The 26000-nt window shown below is 33.6% G+C and overlaps 3 protein-coding genes across 3 annotated transcripts; all 3 read left to right on the top strand.

The window, feature by feature from the left end:
* Positions 1–42: 42 nt before the first annotated feature.
* LOC138335936 (coiled-coil domain-containing protein 146-like) lies at positions 43–11693 on the top strand. The gene is made up of 20 exons (XM_069285137.1): positions 43–192; positions 815–982; positions 2237–2319; positions 2627–2836; positions 3189–3246; positions 3590–3766; positions 4104–4177; positions 4485–4712; positions 5079–5265; positions 5402–5497; positions 5945–6070; positions 6571–6704; positions 6872–7036; positions 7537–7761; positions 8454–8518; positions 8792–8955; positions 9247–9375; positions 9662–9799; positions 9938–10186; positions 10484–11693. Exons 2-20 carry the CDS (start codon positions 815–817, stop codon positions 10685–10687), a joined length of 2880 nt encoding a protein of 959 aa, XP_069141238.1. The 5' UTR covers positions 43–192; the 3' UTR covers positions 10688–11693.
* Positions 11694–14553: 2860 nt separating this feature from the next.
* Positions 14554–20690, top strand: LOC138336863 (hepatic lectin-like). The gene is made up of 4 exons (XM_069286466.1): positions 14554–14733; positions 17047–17324; positions 18150–18326; positions 18560–20690. Exons 2-4 carry the CDS (start codon positions 17315–17317, stop codon positions 18775–18777), a joined length of 405 nt encoding a protein of 134 aa, XP_069142567.1. The 5' UTR covers positions 14554–14733; positions 17047–17314; the 3' UTR covers positions 18778–20690.
* An 889-nt stretch (positions 20691–21579) lies between these two features.
* Positions 21580–25244, top strand: LOC138336902 (C-type lectin domain family 17, member A-like). Its single transcript, XM_069286519.1, has 3 exons — positions 21580–22763; positions 23308–23502; positions 24910–25244. The coding sequence occupies exons 1-3, from the start codon at positions 22610–22612 to the stop codon at positions 25122–25124; spliced, it is 564 nt and encodes a 187-aa protein (XP_069142620.1). The 5' UTR covers positions 21580–22609; the 3' UTR covers positions 25125–25244.
* Positions 25245–26000: the final 756 nt, after the last annotated feature.

Below are 26000 nucleotides of genomic sequence, written 5' to 3'. Positions count from 1 at the left end.
TTTTATTTTACGTTAACCGCAATTAAGCTCAGCGCATGCGCAACGTCCTTAGAAACAATTGCTATTTATGCCGCCATGACGGTCTTCAATAATTAATGTCAACGATCATCATCAATTTTCACCTGTGCATCTGCACGCAAGAAGGATATTTGAGATCTAAGCAGCCTCGCTGTATTAAGAAGACATCACGCAGTACGTTTTCTTTAGTGATTGGATTGTATATGTGACATTGAATAGATTTCAAACAGGTGTAAGCGATTGAGTGATTTACACGAAAGTGTTTCTGTCTCTAAATTAATATTGTATACGACAGGTGATTTGATCTTGATGTTATTTAAAATTGAGTGTTGTTCTCCTTACAATTACATATCTTTACATTTTCGAGCATATGTAGAAACTTTTCTCATATCTATGGTGTGATAAAAAACAATATGAAATCTGAAAAAGTTGCAACAAAAACTTCTTTTTATATTTTCGTGCAGTTACAAGGCATTCAATACAGACTATATTTTTGGTTTCAATTAACTGAATTTATCGGTTGACATATTGTATTAACTTAAATATAAGTATTCAAAATGTCTTTTTTATTAGATTAATACACAACTTTAACTTTCAGTAGTTTTAATATCAAATTTAATGCAAAATAAGAACTAAATGTAGGGCCTAGCAATGTGTAATCTGTACTGTAGACCTACTTTTGTAGTTTAATGCACTGTTGTTCTAGATATATAATTAATTGTTATTGTCTTTTGATTATTTGATTAAGATAAATATAATTAATATTTACAAATTTATTTGTTATTGGATTTCTCAGATGAGTGATCGCGGTAGTGATGAAGAAAGAGATGATGAAAAGGAAGAAGAGGAAAGCCCTGGCCAGAAATATGAGACTGTTATCTCTGCCTTGCCTCCCCGGGTAGTTCAACAGGAGGAGAGTCAGGTGGAGGTTTCAGCCAGCCCTGCCTTCCAGTGTCTTGATGAGGTAGTTATTATTTTTTGTTGTTGTGAAAATCAAAGTTTACTTATAAGTAATATTATAAACACAATATTCACCAACCTTTGCTCATCAGAGTCGGCTGCTAGTCTGCTACAGGGTTGATTTTTGATGTGAATATTTGGAACAGATTTTCTCATAATTTGCTAGGGCATTGGAAGGTCTAAAACGATACAATAGATATTGACATTACACTGAAACAATACAGAATACATATTGACGATACAGTGGACCTCTTTTTCAAATTCTGCTGACCATTGTGTTTTGAATATTGTGACAATAAAAGACAACTTTGATTAAACATTCTATAACCTGAAAAAAATCTACCAAACATTTGATTCAGTTTATTATCTGTGTTAATTAATTTCTGTCAATTTGTATTCTTAGTTATCAAAAGGCATTTCTAATCCATCTAGGTGACACAGATATTTTAAACACTTCCTTTTGATTGAAATGCTCTTACTTGAATTAAGTTTTAGAATAAATTTTGTTTGGAATCTCCTATTTCTATAACGAACACAGTAGGTTGAGTTGTTAAAACGATACAGCGATATATAGCATGTTTGCGTATCGATATTTAATACGCTGCTGAAAACTGATACATATCTTTTTGGAGTTGAGGTGGAAAAAACATGACAATTTCCCCAAATCTTAGTCAGAATATTTCTTGCTGAAGTTTTTAAGTTCCAAAGGAACTTTACCATTACCAATTGGATTTTAGGCTTAATGTTGTTTGGTAAAGAGATCTATTGCAATGCAAATGAAAAGGTCTTTTTGAAAAAGGTGATGGATAGTTTATTGTAAAAAGTGTCCATTGATATTGGTTCCCATTGAGAATGGCTTCAAACCGACCCATTAATTGATTTTTCTTTGTTCCTCACATAAAGATTCTTTGTATAACGGATACTACTGACAGGAAACAATTAAGAGTCAAATAAATTTTTATTATCTGTTACAATTAACCAGTGAATGTTATTGTTATTTTATGGTATCTTTATTCTCCACCTGGTTTATCAAAGTGAAACTTCTTTAAATAATTTATTTTCTTAATTGATGTGTTTATTTATAGAAGCAAGACTAATATTGGACTTGGTCATTCAGCAGAATTAATTTTATGATAAATGTGAAAGTTATAGAAACAAACTTGCATGGGGGGATCCACCCAGTATTCTTTTTCTGCAGACATCAATATGATATGCAATCACAATGATCTGTACAAAATCTGTATATTTTTCTTTACAGCTGTTTCATGAAGGGAAACTCACAGGGACAAAGGTAGCACTGTTGAAAGCAAAGTATACTGAGCTTCATGAAACTCTTAAAAGGTTTGTAAATTTGAGCTAAACAATTTTAAAATATCAAATGCAATTTGAGCAAAGGAAGGAAAGAAAAAAAAATAAAGAGAAAATTGTCCTAATACGTACATGTTACTAGTGATAAAAATGTGTGCATATATGTATGTGGGTATTTCAAAAGTTCTGCAAGTATAATAGTTTCATAAAGATGTTTTGTCAAAAATAAGAAAAATTATATTCTTCTTTTAAGATGTTTTTCATACAAATAGAACATAAATATATGAACATAAATAAAGACAAACAGAATGAAAGTTCCTAAAAAAAATTGCTATTGTAGAACTCGGGAGAGTGAGGCTAACCTTCTCAACACTGCCAAGGAACACACTATCGAGTTGGAAAGGCAGCGTTCAGAACTAGAAAAGGGAGACAATTTCCCGGATAGCTCCAACACTGAAGTGACTAAAATGAGACAGCAACTAATGAAACATAACAATGAATATGCCCAGATCCTGGAACGGGAATACCAACAACAGTATGAGCTGGAAACGTACGGTTACAATGCAATATTTATAGATATAATTAGCAATTTAAGACACATTTTCATCTAGACATGCAATAGACCCGCCTTGCAGGTTGAAGCTTAGTTATGTATAAAAAAAAATGATGCAAGCTGTAGATGTTTACAAATATGAAGTATATAATATTGTTTTAAGATTTGATTAACAGTACTGTATGTAGTGGATTTTTTGGCACAATAGACTTATTTAAAAGCAGTCAGTTTTACTGGTTAAACAAACAACAGCATGCTAAAGAGTTTATATTTGAAATTATTGTGTGTCAAGTACAATGAACATTTATTCCTTTTGAAGATAAAAGTGAGATTTTATTTATACGTACAGGTTGTCAGAAGAAAAGAAAATCATGGAGAGAGAATATTCAAGAATGCCTAAACAATGGGTTAGTTGTTATTTCATTTTTCTGTCTAATGCCCTACAAATACCTGGTATATTATATATATCAAATATTCCAAAGTACACATACCTTTAAATGTTTTCCAGTGAAGTTATACAATACATTTTTTGCTGTTATTAGTATAATCTCCAGTATTATTTTATTTTATATGGTTTAATATATAATAACTATGGGATAAATAATACCAGATATATTTTTGCCCAATCACCATTTTTTAAGACCTGAATCATATCTGTAGGCTCACCAGTTTTATTTTGATTAAAATCAAATTGTATTTTTAAAGTCAGATGGCATATGTGTTCAAACATTGTTTTTCAATGATACACAGGAAATTGAAAAGAAACTGAAGGAAATACAGGCTGCATCCGAGGATATGAAGAAAGAGATTGTTCAGCGTCAAATGGAGGCCAAGACGCTGCGTGAGGATATGGAAACGACTCAACGCCAATGTTTAGCTGAACAGAAGGAATATGATCAGCTAAAATCGGAGATGGAAAATCTCAAGGTAATTACCGAAGCAATGGTGTTACATATTACTTAAATCATAAAGCTTCTTTGTGATCTCAGGTCTGGGTAACTAATTGTTTGTATAGACATCACTTTGTCACGCTGAAACAAATGTCCACAACACCTGATGTAATGCTGGTACATATATTATCCCATTCAAACAGTGGCAAATGGCATACAATTACTCTTGGCATAAATATGAGTTTTATATACAAGTCTCTAACTACTTTATGAAATACTATACTGAATGATATATAAGGCTGAATTATAGATTTTGTTATTATTACATTGTTTTATATACATGATTAGCTTTATATTACCTATCATCATTTCAGGGTGACCTTGTACAAATTAACACACTTCCAAACCAAATAGCCAAGGAGGCTGACAAGTTACACAGACAAAAACTGTGAGTCATTGATATTTTTATATTAATTTTAAAATACATGTTGATTTTTAATGTTTTTGTGGACAAAGTAGAAGGTTTTTTGTCATGTCATTGATTGTTCTATATTCATTGTAGCATTGTAGCATTGAAAAATAATAAGAAAAAAATAATTGTTCTTTTTGGCATCCAAAATATAACTATACATGTAAGGAAACAGAATGTATTTCATTCCAATTTAGAACTTGAGGTAATTTTTAATTTCACCCATGAACCTTGTGATTTTTTTTGTCAATTTTTTATCAATTTGACATTTTGTTTTGATGTTCAGTGAGGTAGAAAAAGGCTTGGCAAAACTTGAGGAGGAATACCAAGAAATCCTTGACGAATCAAAGACCATGGAATCAAAGAAGAATGTATTACAGACAGAGAAATTTGACACAGAGTCTGAGTTGGCCAAAACAAGGGCAATGCTGGACCAGAAGGAAAGAGAGTACAACATGTTGATCAAAGACTTTGAGTTTGCAAAGGACAGAGAGGCAGTACTAATGGGAGATAGGTAAGTTCTAGGTCAAGGTCACCAGAGATGTTAAAAAAAGGTCAAGGTTATCATATTGGTAAGAAGTTGTTAAGGTCAACATCAATTTATCCTGCTCAAAGTAACCATTCATGTTTATCTTTGTGAACATGTTTATTGATTTTGTTTAAGGACTCGGTTCTACATATCAATGTCAAAATTATCATAGTTTAACATAGTTTAATATCAAGGTCACAGCTTATCAACTGTTTATATTTCAAAATTTGACTGATAATATATTCATCATATCTATACTTCATTTTAGTTTCCAAAATCAAGATATAAAATAAAGTTTTATTGTGTTTTTATCAGATTCTTTAAACATGTTGATAATGTTCTTTTATACAGGTCGACACTTGACATAAGTTTGAGACACACACACCTGGAAAAGAAAAACACACATGATGTTCATTCTAGAAAAAGTCGAGAGAAGGATAGGGACTTGAGAAATTTAAAGAAGGCAGAGCTCCAATTCAAAGTTGCAGAAGAAAGTCTGTCACATACTAAGTCAGTTCATGAAAAAGTCAAAGGACAAGTAAGTTTACTTTTAAAATTATTCCGTAAATCATCAGTGTTCATAGCTTCCATTTGTGAAGACTTGTTGATAGTTAAATACCAATTGCAATGCCATTTTGATTCAGATGATCATAATACTTTTTCCATTTTCTCAGATTGATTCTCTACCAAAAGATGATGGTACTCTACAGAAGAAGCGTGAGGAGTTAGCTAAGGAGGTGGAACACACAAAACGTTCATTGGCCCAGCAGGTATGTTAATGAAGCAGTTGATAAATCCCCAGACAGTTTGTAGCCACATACATCTCGTGCCCCAATGCCCACATGTACCTATTCGGTGTTGGATCAAATGTCATAACATACACGATTCTTAATCCAAATTCACCTATGGTAATCTCGTAATTTGATTGACAGATGAAGTAAATTAGGTGTTATCTGGAAAAAAAGAAGAGAATTTTTAAATCTCAAAATTTATGTAACAGATAAAAGATGTCAAAGTCAAATTCCTTTCACTACATTTTAGAATTAACCATATAAATGCTAAAACTGAAGAAATATGTCAAACTTAAAATATTTTTAATGCTAAATGTAAGATTTTATTATGAACAAATTTACAGTATCAAAGATGCTGAAAGTCTTGTGATTTAAGAAAATAAATGAAGCTAAATTCCTGATCATGACGCCTTTTGATATTTATAGAACAATCTGACCGCTGTAGAACATGTGAAATTAGAAGCCAGTGCTGCTGAGGAACAGAACCTGCTGTATGACCAAAGTGACCTGAGGATAGAAGTGGTGGAACTTACTCGACTTGCTGCCATCAAGGTATAATTAGCCATTCAGTTTTGGCAAGTTGTCTCCCTTTGCCTTCCAGAGTTTTATCTTTATCGGCTCTATAATGAAATATATTTCAAAGGATATTCTTATTAGAAAAACAAAATACCAGGCTTTTGTACAACCAAAAGTTTAATATTTGTCATTTTTATCAGAACAAATCCAAATGTTTTGTATTTGTCTTGTAAAATAATCCATATTAAATTTTGGAACTTCATTTGAAATTATCTATAAGATACTGTAATGTAGCATAGTCCTATTGCCATATGTTGGATAGGAGCATAACTTTAATACCTCCTCAATATAAAAAGGAAATGGATGTTTATGCACTCATCAGATATATTCTGAACAGTTGTACATAAGTTTGCTCATCAGTCATTTGCTTTTAAATTAGCTTTGTCATGACAATTTGGCATTATTCAGTATTTTTAATAAAATGTAATAGGATCATACATTTTAACATTTATTTGATAATTTCTTAAACTTTCTAGGCTGACGAGAGAGAACAGAAAGCCAGAGATTTCATGAGAGCAGAAATGAGATTCCACAAAGCTATTGAGGACCTGAAAACCAAAGAACTTCAAATACAGGACCATCACAAGAAACATCAAGAGATGCAAATAAAGTATGTCAATGATGTTATATTATACAACAATATTCCGTGTTTATATAATAAAGAAATAAGCATCTAAAAGAAAAATATATCTATTTATTTTCTGTTGATATAGTCTGATGCATGCCATTGTCTACAGTGTTTTATGTTCTTGTAATTTTAAATTATTTTCTTTTCAGATTGAAGGAGTTTGCCAAGCTTTATGAGCTGATTAAGAATGAGAGAAACAAGTGTGTGAACCTGATACAGACCAGTACACAGAAGGCGGCCGAGATGAAGGAGAAGATTAAAATCCTACAGAATGAGATGGAAATTCTACGCACAGCCGTCATGCAAAAAGACAGGTACAAATTTTATTTTTTTAAGATACAATTGGGATAATGACGGGTGTGCATGTCTTATGTATGCAAACTATAATTTTGACTTACATTCATATTTATAACCTTTATTATAGTGTAAAGAAATATAAATTTTACAATATACATGATTATTTTTAAATATTGTGTATTTTCTATAAATAATATCATGGAAGATTTTTTGTAATCGTAATTGACTCCATTTACTCCATTGGTAACGTGTTTTGCAAGCTTTATTTTGAATGTGAAATATGATTATTCATTTATTTTAACGAAATTGATCAAACTGGACCTTAATATTTCTTTTTTAGATAACATAAACTAGGGATTTACATAGAGGACAAAAACACTGGGGTAGTCTCAATATATACACAAAATGTGTGAAATAGAGAAATTTTTCGAAGGTACCACATATCATAATCTTATAATAGATGATAATATATACTTAACATGGAAAGTTTCACTTTTCAATTTGTTTCCTTTGACAGAGAACTCCAGAAACATCGATTAAAACACATGAACAGTATAGTGATGAGAGACAGTTTGAGAAATGAAGTGGCTAAACAAACAAACATTTACAATGATATGAAAGCCACAGTGGAACAACAGAAAATGGACTTAAATAAACTCAATAATATGATGAATGCGGGCGAGGAGGAAAGTACAAGATTGCGAAACAGATATTCAAAGGAGGAACAGAAACGAAATGACAGGTATGATAGACTGCTGACACTGGCAAAGGGGAACTAAAACAAAATTTGTCGTCTAGGTTATAACGTCAATGCTTCAATGTCATATTGAATTTAAAAAAGCATAATTATCTAAACATACAAACACACATATATAATGTGTACAAACACTTTTATTATTAATTCAACAATCTTCAACAAGATATTAGAAGCTTAATTTCCACTATTTAAAGATACATTTTAGGAAATGATAAATGTTTGTGCAATTGTAACAACTTTATTTCACAACTTAAATTTAAAATTTTGTGATTCCTTTTCAAATCAATTTCGCAGAGATTCACTTACGCGGTTTTGAAAATTGAATTGAAATACCTGTGCAGAAGATCTTGATCCAGTGATGTAAACTTTCTCTCAATTACACTGAATGGGGAATTCATAAAACTAAAACTGCACATGAAAGAAAGTTGAGTTACAGTATTAAATTGCTACTCACCTGTCAATAATGAGTGGGTGCCTTTCTGGCTTTGTCAGTCTGATACTTGGATGTATTTGAATGGGTTATGTTTTGTCATTTTAACAAATATTCTGTATATGTTTGTTAAGATCATTCATCAGGCTGTAAGCAGACCCCCTCAATTTTTAGCTTTTCATTATATTTGGATTTATGGTGATATTAAAACATGATTTCTAAAACAGTTTTAATTATTTTATTGCAGAGGTCTAAAGTTAATAGAAAGAGAAGAAGAAGTGTGCATATTCTACGAAAAAGTTAATATTGAAGGTAAGATATCCAGTGGTTAAGCCTGTTCCTCTATTTAATCCGTAAAGACAAAATTAGAATCCCCTTATTCTAATACCGGAACAGATCATTATGAAGTTATACATGGAAGAAGCTGATAAGTTTTGAGCAATTCAGATTTTTTTATTTGTATTTTGATTAGAAAAAAGGTTAATTATCACATACATAAAAAATGTTGGAAAATGAAACAATAGTACGCGTGACCTTGAATGGCATCCATAGTGATCTACATCCAGTGTTTTAATTTATTTTCAGAACAAATGATAAGGAATGGTAATGTGGAGCTCCAGGCTAAGGAAGAGGAGATCCGCTTCCTAAAGATGCAACTCAATGAAGAAAACCGCTCAATAGAACTGCTGAGGAAAAATATGCCAAAGAAACATGCCCTTGAACAGGAACTTGTCACATTGCAAATTCAGGTAACTGCCTATCCATTGCCATACTTAAATCTCTACCCACATCAGTGGATCCTAATTGATTGCTTAGCTATTAGGTGTCAGACATTCTAGACATCTAGATTCTAGAATGTCTTCAATATAATACCCCCTTCCATTCGCACCAAAGCTTACTGAATGATGATGGTACATGTGAAGACAGTCCAGTATTAATAGGGTCAAAAACATTCAAGTTGTATACTAATAATTTTGTGGTTTTTTTACCAAAGCATTTAATAGATCATGTACTATATATCTTTTTTTGGTGTATAACAGCTTCAACAGTGTCAGGACCGTATGTTGGACCTAGAAAAGGAACTGGAGAACCCCTACGATGAAACACGGGTACGACAGTTAGAAGGAAAGGATCTACCACCTGCTGAGCTACAGGACAAAATCGAAAACGTAAGTGCATAAGTAAATTATTTTGAGTTGAACTGTCAATATAAAAACAACTAAATTGGATTACCCAAGAATATTTCTTCACAAGAAATATTTCAAACCACGAAAGAAAGTACACTGTACCCACACAAAAAAATCGTCTAATACAGTTGTTATTTGTCAAAACTATTGTCAATGATGGCTTTAACTGAAAAATCAGATTACAGGTAAGTATTATAATTCGAAATTTGAACTACTGTTGTATTCTTGTTGATTTTAAGCCTGAACATATTATTTCCTCTAATTTCAGTTGGAAATGAGACTTGCAGAAAAGGAAGAACATCTATTGGAAAAAGATCTAATATTTGAGCAGGTCACACGACTTGCGAGTCGGGTCAAGGTGAAAGCAGAGGATGGCAAAGACGATACACTTGGACTTGCCAAAAATGTAAGTTGGGTTTGCTCATATCAATTCTGAATTTTAGGATTTCAATTATTTAATACAATTTCTGAAAGTCTTGTAATACAGCCTGTCAAAGAGGTAACTATTGGTTTTATCTTGCGGTACTGCTTCTTTGTTATTCAGGTGAATGCATTGCAAGGAAAAATCAAAGATGCATACAGAAAGATGCGAGGCCTTGTGGCTGAGCTGTCTATGAACACAGCAACTGCTCTTCAGTTGCAACAGACACTGAAAGAGAAGGAAGCCGACTTAGAACAGTGCTATATCAGGATGGAGAAGGGCGAGCCGCCGTGCGACGAGTTTGAGCGAGACTGGAACCGCTTGATGTCCATAGAAGACAGAATCATGAGAGATAAGGAGGAGAATAGATTGGTAAGTTATGTCGTACGTCTTCTGGACTGTTTGTGGAAAGTGATTAAGTGATTACTGTCAAATAACATAATATATTTACAGTAAATGTAGATACCGGTATATCAAATATATAACGTTTAGGAAAAGAATCTTGCCTAACATAATATAAAAGCATTTTCTAAATATCAAGTTTATAACTCATTCTCATTTTAAAATTAATTTTGTCTGTACATAGCGTTATCAAGATTCTAGTTAATATCAAATTTTAGTCGTCATACCTGGTGTAAATCATTTCAATTTGGTCATCTTCATCCACAGCTTCAAGAGGAGGAGGAACAATACAAGATTGCTGGAGGAACAACCACGACGGCCGACCCCAGACCTAATGCTTACATTCCAGATGATGACAGCGAACTCCCCATTCCCAGACCATACGGCAGGCATGCACCTTTCAAACCTACAGAACCCGGATCTACGATGCGTCATATTCGCAAACCTGTACCAAAGCCCATTGAAATATAGACCAAATGTCATTATACTCATGTTTCTTAGAAAAGGTAGAACACTTGCCTCAAAAGTGAATGGAAGTGTAAATTTCGATCAATTTCGGCTTAGATATTGGAGGCTCCTGTTTACAGATCTATCCTGTTGTTGTCCCTTTCTCTTCTAAGTAGACATTTCATCTGGGTGAAGATTGTCTGACACCGTTGGGATACTTGGTGGATCTAGAAGTAAACTTGGATATATGAAAGGATGATATGTGAATCTTTGTGGTATAGGTGTTATCTGATTTACGAACAGCATTTCAATTTATAAGTGTATTCTAGGACGAAATACTTTAAACAGAATGACATTCTATGGCAGTGCCTTGGTTACATATCAGCATGATGGAAGCATTCACTTTGATACTTAGCCAACTGATTTTCTTGTATTAGCTTTTCATCTTCACAAGACAATTTGAGTCTGTAAATGTCTAAACACCCAATACCAAGCAAGGATTGTTGTCAATCTTATAAACCATTAGATTATCTAAGGTTTTGACACAAAGTTGTTGATTATCACATGTTAGGAAGTAAAGAGCTATTTTGATATGAAAGCTGTAGTTGCACGAATAAATTTTGTAGTGAAGTAGCAAGCTAGATAGCTTCTAATAGCTACCACGAACATGTTTTTAAACAAGATGAAGCTTGACGTGAAGTTGAAGAGTGAAGCTATATTCGCCTGTGATGATTATCTGTGATATGAGTGAGAGAGTATGATATCTCGTTATTCACATGAGAGAAATACGTGCACCAATGAGTTCTTATACAGAAAAGCTTTGATATATATTTTGTAAATAACCTACAAAGCAAACCTGTATAGTAATTTATTAGAAGATTTTGTGTATTGCTTATACCTCTTGTTGTTCGAGAAAGCAAACTTGTAAATATGTAAATATTACAAAAATTTATGTAATTATGTGAATTATCAGGACATACCAGTAAAATCCTGTGCATGTCATTTCCAATAAAATAAAAAAAATAACGGATTGGACTATTATTGACTTGTGTTTAATTAGGCGTGAAATCGTACATTACTAATAGGTTGTCAATTTAAGAAAGAGAGCTACAAATGTAATGTCAGAAACAGCCCAATTTCGGTCCTACATGGATGTAATATTCCTGCTTTCAGTTTTCAATCATTCCACGCTTCCATATATGGTAACTAAGTGATCACGTGAGATGACAGTCGTGCAGTGGTCTGATAGTTTAATCATTAAGTATTAAAGTACTCGTGCATGGATAACTTTTCAATTTGTTACTTTTTGGAGATTTTCCATTACAATGTATATCGATTAAATACAAGGCCATATATACTAGTTACTCTGTTAAATCGATCAAACCAAATATAACAAATGTTTTTAAAAAAATCTTTAACCAGTATATCCAATGCTGTTTAATTCCTGAGGTAACAGTATAATTCTGAAAAATCAAAAGGAGATAACATTGTTACACAGAAATGATATTTGGTCTAGTAGATGTAATGTTATAAAAACGAACTACATACTTCCGTAAAGAAAGATTCAATTGCTGAAAAAACTTAAAAAGCCACTGTCGTGTTATGGTGCTGTGTCGGAACAACTCGACAGCAGGCTCCATATGGACCAGGCCATTTCCAACCATAATTAGAAACACCCTTGACCTGGTGGGTCAGTCCATCAATGGCGGTTTCCACCCCTAACTCAAAAATCCTGGACCTGATCGGTCAGTTCATCATGGTACATCCTAGACCTGGTGAGCCAATTTCTCCAACTTCTCTTGATACATCTTGTACAAAACCAACAGGATGATCTCTGGCGATAAATTGAAGAAGTTATTGCCACAGAAGAACTTAAAAATCGGGCGGGAGAGGATGGAGGGGTGATCAGTCTTTATATGTTATATAGCTCTTATGTGATGTAAACAAAGCAACTGAAACACAAACCAGTTGAAAAAGGTGTAATATTTCAAACCAATCAAACATTTTAAACACATTTTCAAAAATTGAATTTGAAAGGTAAGAAACCAAGCTTAATATGAAGCCCATCGTTTGCCAGAACACATAGCCTCCCTAGTAAGAAAATGTTATACGCTTTTTTATTTTATTTTTTAGAACTAATTTTCCCTCAATCTTTGATCAAATTTAAGTAAGTATCTAATCATTACAAACAGATAATAAGTACGAAGTGACGATAGAAACAAAAATTCATGTTATTATATTAAAAATTTATGGAAAATATGGAAAGTACGGTATTCGTTTTTTTACTGTTTTTCAAGTTTCAATTAAAAATCAAATCCTAATGCAATTGGCATTGTAACTTCAAAGACTTTACTTACCCGATGATAGTTCATGACTACTGGATATGCAATCACCAAAAAAAAATGTAGTTGTGTTTCTATTGTCGCCATTCTCTTATCTAAACAAAATTAGTAGTTTTGCAGAGTCAGAAAACACTTTTTTTTGTGGGAGATATCTTGTTCTTATCCACTTATGTTACTTCTCCATACAAATCAAGATAATCTTGATGTCTAGAGCATCTAAGGTTATCGACTGACACTGATTTGCAATGCATATATGAAAATATGTTAGTAACAATGCATTTGTAACATTATAAAGTAAATGTTCTCTGGTTTCTTTGTAATTATATGATGCAGTTTTTGTTCCGAATTGACTATCTAAGAAATTTAGAACTCATATAAAATTGCTTTAGATATTCATTGTAACGACATATGTGCTATTAGAGGTATTACACGTGTCACACATTAAGCAGTAATAATATCATCCAAGTTATTGATCTCTAACTTTGTGGAAGCACAGAGCGTGTATTTGTGTACTATTGTGACATTGGGAATACAACTATATAAAACTGATCATTAAATTTTATGTATAGTATCCCTTATTGTATCGATTGTGTAAGCAGTAAATGTTAATTTGAGAATCAGCCTACTGCCTCATATGTATTGTTATAAATAATTCAGATGAACACTATGTATGCACGAGAGAAAAATAATTATAAACCAAATCTCGTGGCATTTACCCACACCCTCTTCTTCAAAGACATAAAACTACTGCAACGACTATGGATATTTCGTTACGGATCCAATGGAATAGATATTTTCTTTACGGCTTTAACTTGTAATCAAAATCAACGTACATTATGTTACCTCAACTTTTCATTTCTCTCCATAAAATGTGTATCACGAAATGAGATTGGTGTAACAAAAATTAAAAATTTCAAATAGGTTTTTTAGTCGAGAAGTGGGCGTATTGTTGAACAATGAAAGGCGGACAATTTCTGCAACGCAATAATATCTCAAGCATTCTAGCGCGAAAAAAGTTAATAAAAAATACGATTACCGCTAAAATATTTATGCAACAGTATTTCCTAAAGTCAAAGGGAAAATGTTAAGTAAGAGTAAATATCAAAAGACTTCGGTGCCCACTGAAAATATGCTGTCCCTGGTAAGGCCAGTCGAGCGTAAATTATCATTGCGTCTTCATGCAATGAAAACTGACACGGTGTATAAAACAACTGAAATATTCAGGAGGTAGTTCGATAGAATGTTTGACGTAATGAAAGATTTGGAATGGTTTCACTTATTTAAGGTTTTCTTCTGTGGAATGTATTCAGACTCGGTCTGGTCTGACTGTATGTATTTACACTGATTTCATCGTAATAGGTTTTTAACATGGACTATTTTTATGTGTCTTCAATTAATATTTTCATGAATTATTATGTATTCCGAATTTGCATATTACAGAGTTATCTCCACTTACGGGTAGGTATTGATTGTTAGCGTTACGTCATACGTTTTAGCGAAAACGACGTGAATTGTGCTCATAAAATAATGACTGATTACATCAATCTAGACACAAAACGTATAACTTTTCTATTATTCCAGAATTGTAGAACATCGGACAGCTTTTCTGCTAAGGACCAAATGAAACAGTCAAATATTGATTATTAACTAATTCAATCTTTTGATTTAGATGTTGCAAGATGAAATATATCACCCTGACGCTGTTTTCGGCTCTGCTTATTTCCGTAGGTAAGTGACATTTATTAATAGTTGTGATGTCATCTATTGTTGTTTCTGTACTTTAACTCCCGGATTATCGGACCATTACATGTAATTGTCCTATATGTTACCTTTTACTGTCTTATATGTGACTCTAATATAAGACAACCACTTTAAATAAGACAGTAAACGGTACTAGAGTTACACAATACGGGTGAGTATATGTCTCCAGGCATAATCCCATAATTTTCTTAACACAAAATACACAACCTGCCGTAATATTCCATTATTTTTAATCTAAATCACGAAAAAAATTCCACAATGAATATGAAAACAATTAAATCCTTTAGTGATTTGAAGTCCGACTTTCATACAATGAATCAACCAATAGGAGGTCGATGGAATCGGCACACGTGCTAAAATCCATCTGTTTTCCGTCAGAGCCGAAAACAGCAAATATATGCGGTAGGTGTATTCCGACGATATCAATATATATGCTAGTTGCTTGATAAACCAATAAACATGCTTGTTTTCTACTACTGGGACCATCTTCGTATTGTAAACAAAAATCATTCATGCAATTTATTTTTGACTAGGCTGTGAATGTCATGGAGTGCAAATTATCGTACGCGTAGAGCATATCAGTTTTTTCAGTAAACGACAGTATATGCATGTATAGATAGGTAAGTGTAAAAGTCAGTTGTATGATCCTCTTCATTCATCATTTAAATGAGATTGTTACATACAAATCTATAAATGTGAATGATTCATAGTCCAAGTGTGTATTACACGTACATAAGATGAATAACCAGGGCATATTTTCTATAGTTGGGAAAGAAAATAGGATTATAGAACAAATTTATACCCGGCTATGTTTTCCATAACAACAAATTCTATCACATTTTCAAAAACATTTAGCATCAGACAAAGTCTATAAAAGTACTGTTTCTTTCTTTCGCGAATTTCGCGACCCAAGTAAATTCGCGAATGAATATCTACTTCTTTTATATTGATATGAATTTCTATTCCATGTTTTATTCCGCGAATGTTGCTCCTCGTAACTTGTTTTGTAAAGAAAATCGCGAAAATCAATAGCCGCGAAAGAATGTTGGATTTCAGTAATTTTCATGCCCGGTTATATTTCTTCCGTAGCAGCAAAGCACAAGTGAACTATTCTGTTACTGCTTTCTATGTTGGCTACAGTTAGTAAGTGCTCTGATTAAACTGAAAGGCTCACTTACCGCAAACTTCTCCTGTAATTACTTATTCTTTATACATGTGTATCTATTAATCAAGTCACCATGTTGCTTCATATCTTCGTACAAATTTAATTATATTCCTATAAGGTAAATCCGCCCCACGAATGAAAATATCTTAAATAGAAAAAAGTTATAGGTGCCGTTATTTTCATACTCACAATCCAGAAAGAGTTTTTTTATATGTTATCTAAAAACCAAAATTCGCCCACATTTTGAGAATTGCAATACACGTACTTACAATGTAAAAATGTTTCCAATTTTTTGACCTACGTTAGAGTTTTACCTTTTGTCTCATTGCATGGTCTTAGAAGGCGACTTTCTTCGTCCCGTTGTTTTCCTTAACAGCGCCTCACTTTTGGACTTTAGCTGAATTCTCGCTCATGTGAGGACGGCTCTGGGTTCTGTTCCCTGATCAAAGCACACATGGTCTGTTAAAGCGTTTGTATCTGCTTCTGCATAGCGCTCAACACAAAAAGAATGGGACGACTGGTTCGCCTGTTGTCAGTATAATGTTATCGGGTGGGGCGTGCTGATTTGTGACGTTGGCGGGAAGCTTCAGTGAAAAACGCTTCAAAAGGGGAAACATTCAACAATTAAAAGGATGCACATCATTAATTACCACAGACTCTAAAAATAAACACATGCAAGACATTGTATACAGTTTATGTCGTCCCTTTATCATCTCATCTCTGTTACTTATGAAGACGTTTAGTCTAATTAACCGACTAATCAACTATCTTGGAAATCTATAATTAGATTAACCATTCAGTGATTCCCGTTCGATTGTATTCTTATTGAAATTAGATATTTGTGTACCAAATTGGAAATGTTGCATCATTTAAATCTAAAAAAAAAAAAACAACAAACAAACAAATTCCGCTCATTTTGTTTGCTCTTACTTAGTCCATCATCGGCAAATCTCACAGCCGCATGGAAACAAGAATCATACTTATAACTGTTCATAAGTTCGTACAGTGTACTATGTGCATGTCGGTCATTGAGAGAAACCATAAAATGTATCGATAAAAAGTGACTGGTTGTCTTTAAATTGAAGTCTTAATTAATCTTCATATGTACTTTACAGGTAAAGGAGATATTCACCAAATGAATTTTTACGAAGACACATTGCGAGAAAACAGTATTTTTGGCAATGCATTATTTGATCTTGTGACGTCGAGTTTGTCCCTGTGCACAGCCAAGTGTAACCTTATGTCAACGTGTTACGGGGTCAGTCTACATGTTGTCAATAAGAATTGCCGAGGTTATGATCGATTTGCGAGTCCATCGACTGTCCAAGGAACAAAAGTATGGAAGAAAGGTAAGCAGTCGTTGTCAAATGACAAGCCAAGACAATGGCCATCTGTAAGTCAAAGTACACATTTTTCGACAAAAAAGGGTATTTATCAGTACTAATTTGGAAAATGATCTTACACTCTCGTTGTTCACTGACGATATAACTTTTTTTTATATAACACGATGAAGCTGTGCTATAGCTATAGTATGTCGTATTAAAATAATTCCATACGACGACATTTCCACAAACTGGTCCTATTGATCATGATTTTAATTAATTTCCACTTTAATTGTCACATATTTTATCTCTCGAGACATGTTATTGGTTTACCACTTTGAATAAATGTAAAAAGCTCAGTCAATATTTATCAGTTCAAGGACTGAATTCTATTTTATGGGCACATGGAGTATACGTGTATTTACATTAATTGCTATTGATTAATGCAAAGAAGTAAACAGTATTAAAAGAAAATCCAACACCTCCGTCATGTCCATTTGGATTAATACACATAAAGATATATAATTATCGAGAAGGGCTCCTACATATTTGCCCTTATTTTTCATTAACCGATAGCATATATCATTATTTTGTATTTGTCCCGGGAGCTTTCATGTAACTCCAAATTCATCCCAGAATTAACTTAGACACATGGTTAATATACAAAGACTCATGAATAGTTAATTACTTATACAATAACACAGGAAAATGGTTTTATACGATTAGGCCCCAACATCCTGAAGCAAGGATTTCAGGGAAAGGGGCTTATGGAATATAGATGACGCTGATGTCAAGTAATGATAGTCGAATTAAACATATATGTATTCAAAAGGTTTTTATAATGACTATTTTCCAAATAAAATTCTGTTTTACATCGATGATAATTTCCTGCCAAGTATTACGCTGCCACCCACACTACACCTATACGGCGTCGGTAGATGTCTGTTGGAAATGGTATGGTGGGAGCTGGTTCGAAGGCATGGCCACGTGTGCAGAGGAAGATAGTAGATTGGTCGTGCTTGACACCGTCGACAAACTGGAGAGTCTCCGACAGGCTATCAATTCTGCTAATGGTAAATGTTACAAAGCTACTGTAAACGTGCTACAGCATTGTTGTTATCAGAGCTAAAAAGGTATTACACTAGAATAGAAGAGATACATGTATATTTTGTATCAGATTACGTGGTAAGCATTAAAAGAACAATCTATTTGCTTTTCACTTTTTATGGACATTATTTTGTCTTAGCAGTTTTCCCTCTTTCTTTTCCATTCCCACCATATTTTTTATTGTATTGTTTGTCCACAGAAAATTACTACTATTGGGTGGGAGGTCAGTTTGTGTCTGGAACTTGGAAATGGCTAGACGGTACACCAGTGGAGATGACCTCGACCTTCTGGGGACCGGGAGAACCTAATCGAAGTCCTTCGCACGCTAATGCACTTGGTTGGAATACAAATACTCATGGAAAGTTTGATGATGGCGTCGGTAACAGTAACAATCGACATATCTGCGAAAAGCCATGATTCTTAAATGGGTTTGACGGTGCAGATTTGCTCGACCAACATCGTAGGGAAGATTAACATGCATAAAATGATTTTTTTATTTCCTTCGTTATTTTAGTACATGTACACATAGTTTAACATTGTACTGTACATATCAGAAACATATCATGATATGTGGTTTTTTAGTTGAAAATAAAACACAATCAATTCCAGTTAAACAAACTTGCTACTTATTATGATAATTTTATATGTTTTAGTCATACTGTATTTAGTAAACAGAGATAATAGATTTGACTCATTTACGATAGACACACCCCCACTCACGTTTGATAACCCTGTGTCGGATTTTTTTTGCAGTATTTTTTGCCTTTTGTAAAGAATAATTACTTTTTAGAAATAGTTTTTTTTTTCTGTTTTAACATGTGATTTTTATTTTTTACACATATAACGCAGCTGCATAAATGCTAGTTGTAAAATAATGTCCAGGTGTATAACTCGTAAACTTTCTTCATTTATTTGTGATTTTTATGGCAAAATTACAGAAAACAGTAGCTGCAAAATTCCATTTCCTTGACATAGGTAGTAAAAGAACTATTTTGGGGTTCCCGTGTCTCTGTACTTAATTTTAGTATATTTTTTTTGTTTAGTTATAGTTTATGAGCTTTGCATCAATTATCAGGTATAAGACGCACTAGAGGCAATTTTAAATAATTGGTCAATCCTTTTGTATTGATTGTGAGTTGAAATGGAGATGGGGAGGTAAATAAATATTAGCATAATAATGAATCGGACTTAACAATATGGCTCAGAACTTACACAATCAGAAAAAAATATAACAGATAGATAAATAAGCATCCAGAAAATTGAGGGAAAGCACGCGGGACCATCTTTAAGAAATCTAATACAAGCTAGAAGTGTTAGCCAATGACTAACTAATATATCCGCTACACAATACTTGTCGCAATGGCAACCAAACGTTCCTCCATTTTGTTTCCATGGTAACTGCTATCAAAATATAGATATCCGTAATGACCACAATTAACCAAAAATTGATCAAATCGAGTAAGTAATTTATTTGTCAAATCGAGTAAGTAATTTATTTGCCATTTTACAGAATCTGTGCATAGTGACCTAGTTACCAAGGCAACCGAATTTTCAGGGAAAGAGAAGAAATCATGCATTCACATCTACCCATGCAAGACATAGTGCATATCTATCGAGTTATTGCTACCATAATGATAGACGACATATTCCGTACCTATCTAGTTTGAATTATCTTCCTTAGACCATGTTGTTTGTGGTGTTATGAACACCCCCTCCTATAATGTCCCGCGTACAAAAGAACATATTTCACCACTTTCGATGTTCATGAGATCTCAAGAATGTTTTTGAATGCACAGCACCTCTTCAAGTGGTTGTGGGCTTTTATGGAGTTTACGATCACTATCTTTGAATGATGGTATTTACTATTGATAATGAAGGTGGTTTGAGAAGCAATTTAGGAAAGATATTTTTTTTCGGCTTAAAAAAAGTTTTAATAATATAGACATTTAGCTATGTATCTATAGATGTAAGAATATACGGTTTCCGTTGATCATGGGAGGTGCATTGGCGAGACCGAACATGGTATCGTAAAAAGAAAACCTCTAATAGACACAATTTCCCATATCAACTGCTGAGTGAACATATCTTGGATCGATGGCTTATTTTAGTGAAATCTGATTTCATGATGAAATAAGCTTGCGATTTACAATATTTAATACTTAATTACAATCGCCCAATGATAAATAACGTTAGAGGTTTTAAACAGAACGAAGAACAATTTTCAATGATTCAATGAGAGGTTTATTCCTTGAAGGAATATATAGCACAAAAATGGGACAAAACATCTTCGGCATACAATAAGCGAAGAGTTTGTCGTTAAATTGGATCTATAACAGCAGTATTTGACAAATAGGGGTCACCCTCTCAAATAAATAAATAAATAAATAAATAAATAAATAAAATAAAAAATAAAAACGAATAAAATATATAAAGATAGCAACAGATAAAAACGAAACAAGCTAACACTTAAGCTTTATTGTTTGTTGTTTTAAGTTGTATGGTCTGTCACTTTTTTGTTGATTGGCATAGAAACAGTATTTAAAGTCTTCTACATATTTTTCTCCGCCTATCTAAGTTTTAAACTTTCGATATTTACTGACTTTTGTGAAGTTCGTATTCGCAAAGTTATTAAACAATTAAATTCAAATAACGTGTGTACACGTTTAAAATAGCTCGGAAGCATCCGAACTGTTCCGATCTATTCCGATCTATGCGGGTTTTGCCGATTATGACCATGTGATACGGCTCGGGATGTTCCAATCTATACGGGTATCGTCGATGTCGTTCACATGATGCAACTCGGTTTTCCAATATAATCCCAAAGTTTGAAACATGGCGTTGGCTCTGTCGGTTCTTTCGAAACGTGTGATAGTTCATGCGACATTTACCGCTATGTCGAAAGTTCATTGGTGCTTTCACGGATCTGAACCATTATATATAAGCAATCAGTTTGTCCAGTTTGTGATGGTGAAAATTACAAGAAATACAACTTTTATAAAAAAAATGATAGATAATAAAGTATTAGAGATTCATTGTATTTTTCATCTCTACAGTAACGACTTTTTCATCTGTCATTCATCAACTGACTACAGTAACGACTTTTTCATCTGTCATTCATCAACTGACTACAGTAACGACTTTTTCTTCTGTCATTCATCAACTGACTACGGCAACGACGTTTTCACCTGTCATTTGTCAACTGACAGCAGTATTGCAGTATTGACTTTTTCATCTGTCATTCATCGGAAGCCTTGTAATATGACGTCAATGTTCATTATATGATGATTTCACGTCGTTTATTTGTCATTAGAGAATGTACATGTTGCCTTATTCATATTCGGATATCTTTTACATGCTTTATTCTACGGCTTTTATATTTTGGAAATGTGATCTACACGTCTTAAAGTATATAAAAATTCAATGAATTGAAAAAAAAAGATTTTCCTCATCAGGACCAATTTTGTCAGTCATAGTCTCATATATTGGCTGCTAATCAATATTAATTGTTTATGCATATTTTTTCTCCTAGATATTACCATGTTTATAAAATACCAATTTAAGGCATGGTTACACAAAAACGGTTACTCACCTCGGATGAAAAATATGTCACGATACAAAATCGTTTAATGCCGCAGAAGGTTAACACATGTATAGCACCGTTTTCATATTGTTTATCGTTGACGTTTTTACATGACAACGTTAAGATCTTTAGATGAGAGAATTGTTACGCCTGGTCTTTGGGATGGTGTTCATTTTCATGGGTAAGTTGATTGTGTCTGCCTTCTACTGATTAGTTCATATATGTTTACATATCAACGATCATATAGGATCAGAATCCTGAAAAGTAGAAATTAAGAATTTGTCAATTTAGCGTAGCAACATATATTCCATCTTTTCATAATACAGAGTTAGCTCCCTTGCGCGTAAGTATCCATTGTGGCGTCATTATTTTGTAAGCACATTTTACGAGTTTTTCTCCGAAAAGTTAGACGTTACGTATACGCTTGCAAACACATGACGTCACAATTAATACCTACGCGCAAGGACAATAACTCTATGATATGCAAATGAAGAATGGTTCTATACAATTTACGGGAACAAAAATGTGATTAAAATATAATTTTACTTTCTAGTTCTTTGCTGATTTTTGTATGCCTTTTGTCTTACAGCCGCTGGGGATATTAAGTACACGGACTTTTTGGAGGACACTTCAAGGTCAAACCTTGTGTTTGGGAGCTCCTTGTACAGAATGACCACGTCCAGTTTGTCACTGTGTACGGCCAAGTGTAGCGTCATGTCCGAGTGCTATGGTGTCAGTCTACACACGAGTGATGAAGATTGCCGAGGTTATAAACGTTTTGGCGACCCTTCCTTTGCGACTGGAACACGAGTCTGGAAGAAAAGTATGCCTTTTTGTATAATGTATAGTGTATCAATGATACATGACTGAATTGATACATGTGATTGAAGCAAGTATGCCGCGTGATCGCGAACATATTGACTCGCGAAAATAAACCGCTATAAATTGAAATTACGTCAAAAGTTTTGTTACACTGCATCTAATCAAAGAAGAAATATTTTAAACATATGTGAAGAAAGAACAGGTAGTTTTCTAGAGAAAATCTTGAGAAAATTATGAGAGTCAATTGGAAATTTGTTAAAATACATGAACTATAACGTATCCAAGTAAGTTTGTCCTTCTATGTAATATATGTAAATAGAAAACTAATAGATAAAATTTATGAAATAACGTTTCATATCATATTATTATACATCACTTTCATTTTAGAATGATCTAAATGGAGTAATACAGTTAATCATATAACATTAAATAAGTTACATATATATTCCGGAAAGGGAGGATAAATAACTAATTCCAGGGAGATAGTTCTAGATTAATTAGCCTCCACAGATGGCTATGATTGTGTGTTGTTATTACCATTCTAGATTTGCGTTGTCATCTCCACTATGACTACCTATCTGCCCTGGACCTCTGTTTCCAATGGTATGGTAGTGATAGCAGTACTGCACGTAGTTGGTCAGATGCCAAAGACTTTTGCCCAGAGGAGGATAGCAGGCTGATTGTCTTAAACACGTACACTACATTTAATGGTGTCAGGACCCACTTGATCGCCAGTGGTGGTATGTCAACCTTTGTTAATCTTTATAGATTTTATATTCCAAGATTAAGCAAAAACACAATCCACCTTATATAACTAGACTCCAAAATTCGTTCATTTCAAATTAAGATTCGTGGATTAACAGGCACTGACTAATAAGCCTGAGTAAACATACGCTTTAAATAGCAAGGTATAAATTATACAGAACTAGGGCTGAGAACTCAAGGAATATCCAGAGGAAAACTACCAACTTGATTATCAAGTAGTGCCCCGTATAAAAGAAATGGCAAACGGATTATTTTTTTAAACATATTAAGTCCAAAATAAGATAATTTCCCCCAAAAAAATTAAGAAATCGGTATATGAATGATCATCCTCGATAATCCAGGTATTCCGATCACTTACGATCTCTACAACCCTGGAATAACTCATAGTAAAACTGGAGGCAACATAATAGAACAGTTAACTTAGTCATTTGATTTACATCAAAAGAGCCGTATAACGTATAATATTTTCCGCTGCCTTCAATTTCACTATGAGGTAGTTCAGGGGTGTAGGGATCGTAAGTGATCGGAACCCCTGGATTATCGAGGATGAATAATGATATTACGTCGGTAACGGAAGCGTTTTAAGAAAATTGACGTAAACGCAAAACCTAAATGTTGCATTGCATTTGTGACTCCGTCGCAGGAGGCACAAAACTGAGCGAATTCTTATTTTAATTTATACTGTATATCAAAACTTTGTAAAATATCTCGTAAGACAGGTTGAAAACTTTCCTACCGTAGTTGTGGTAAGTGCACCTCCCCTTTTCTAGAGAAGAGTTGAAGTTGAATAAGCGCCCTCATTCCATGGGTTTTACAACATGTGAAGACTCTAATATCAGCATTGTATCCCATATTACATGAACTTGCAAGTCTTTTGTAAATCACGACATAACAATGCATGCATCTTAATTGATAAAAGCATATGCATTCTTACTGAAACAAGATTGATGTACCATGCATGAGTACAGAAAGATTTAATATATGACTGACTGACTTTTTTTGCGAATAATAATATAAAAGGATTGATGAGTGTTTTCGGCGGCATGCTTCAGTATGATTTAATTTTAAAAAGCAAAACGATTTCCACTATTTCAAAGAGACGGTACGAATATACTGCAGACTCCCAAAACATATTCTCTTACACAGTGCACTGCGTATTGGACCATCAGTAAATGATATAAGATGATGAAAAAGATGTTTCTAAGTCCAACTAGTTGAAAAAGGAAAAAGATCACACTAATACATACAAGTATAAGTAGTTGAATCCCACATTTTGTGAGAAACATTAATTAAGCTTTGTTATCTGTTCCTATCACAGTTATCGTCCGTCAAATTATCATTGTGTGATTGATTGTTCAAGTCAGTTTTTATCTTTTTGACAGATGGTCTGTTTTTCTGGGTAGGAGGGCACAAAGTAGGCGCAACTTGGCAATGGATAGACGGTACACCAATGGACTTGAGTTCGACTTTCTGGGGGCCTTCAGAACCCTCGGGAGCATCTCATGAACTTTTCCTTGCCTGGAACATAGCTGTCCATGGGAGGTTTGATGATTCTGGAGGTATCGCTGCAACTCGATTCATTTGTGAAAAACCATGAATAACAATGAATATGGACGAACATTCCGTCGATAGTCAGACTTCGGATAGCTTCAATATCATTTTAACTCAGTGATATCTCCATTGTACAAAAAGGTTAATGTATTTCCTTTATTGTCTTTTTTTTATCTGGTTGTTAGCATTTTCTTTTATTGAGTCATTAAAGTCGAAAAATGATACTCCATACTTTGTTGGTGTTTGTTTTGTTACAAAAGACGCCTCTTTCAGTGAAGTTGATTTTGCATCAAAACCAGGAAGCAAAATATTGCAAAAAAAGTTCTGCATCCATTACGATAAAAAAGTGCACAGCATTGTGAACAATTTTGATTCATATAATTAAAATTGCTAATTATATAGCTATACGATCAAGCGGGTAAAATTCGTATGCTATAGCCAAATCCAAGTCGGATTCCTCTAGGTTGGAATACAAAAACAATAGATTTTAATAGTTTTAGACATGCGATGCCTTAATCAACTGGTGCGGGTGTGGGTTCCGCCTACAAGACCTTTTACTCGCATTGCACAGAGGTCACAAAAATACAATCTACTCCAATTTGTAAAATTTGAACTGATTTATTACCGATATCAAAAGTTTAATGAAATCTAAAACGTATCTTTAGGGGTATAAATCAATATATGATTTGAATTGGAATTGATTTGAATCTTTCACATTACAAAAACAATGAGTGCAGGACATGGTCACAGGTGCAGGACTGGGGTTCCTATCACTGACGATTTATTAACCTCTGGACGATCTCAAAGTAGAACTGGAGGCGACACAGGTAATTTGACCCTTTGATGTACAACAAAGGGATTGTACACTAATACATTGTGGTTGACTGCGTTGGTTTGAAATGGGTCGTCGATCTCTCTCTTA

This window comes from Argopecten irradians, chromosome 12 (assembly GCF_041381155.1).
Source record: "Argopecten irradians isolate NY chromosome 12, Ai_NY, whole genome shotgun sequence".
NCBI lineage: Eukaryota > Metazoa > Mollusca > Bivalvia > Pectinida > Pectinidae > Argopecten > Argopecten irradians.
The sequence above is the reverse complement of the archived record's forward strand: the minus strand, read 5'-3'. Positions and strand labels throughout refer to the sequence as shown.

What these genes read in the sequence shown, in the direction of transcription:
- LOC138335936 (XM_069285137.1), top strand. Translation starts at nt 815, where the DNA reads ATGAGTGATCGCGGTAGTGATGAAGAAAGAGATGATGAAAAGGAAGAA. An exon ending in CCTTCCAGTGTCTTGATGAG is followed by an intron (nt 983 to 2,236) that starts GTAGTTATTATT and finishes TTTTCTTTACAG; the next exon opens with CTGTTTCATGAAGGGAAACT. An exon ending in CGAAAAAGTTAATATTGAAG is followed by an intron (nt 8,519 to 8,791) that starts GTAAGATATCCA and finishes ATTTATTTTCAG; the next exon opens with AACAAATGATAAGGAATGGT.
- LOC138336863 (XM_069286466.1), top strand. An exon ending in GGCTATCAATTCTGCTAATG is followed by an intron (nt 18,327 to 18,559) that starts GTAAATGTTACA and finishes GTTTGTCCACAG; the next exon opens with AAAATTACTACTATTGGGTG.
- LOC138336902 (XM_069286519.1), top strand. Translation starts at nt 22,610, where the DNA reads ATGACCACGTCCAGTTTGTCACTGTGTACGGCCAAGTGTAGCGTCATG. An exon ending in AACACGAGTCTGGAAGAAAA is followed by an intron (nt 22,764 to 23,307) that starts GTATGCCTTTTT and finishes TTACCATTCTAG; the next exon opens with ATTTGCGTTGTCATCTCCAC. An exon ending in CCACTTGATCGCCAGTGGTG is followed by an intron (nt 23,503 to 24,909) that starts GTATGTCAACCT and finishes TCTTTTTGACAG; the next exon opens with ATGGTCTGTTTTTCTGGGTA.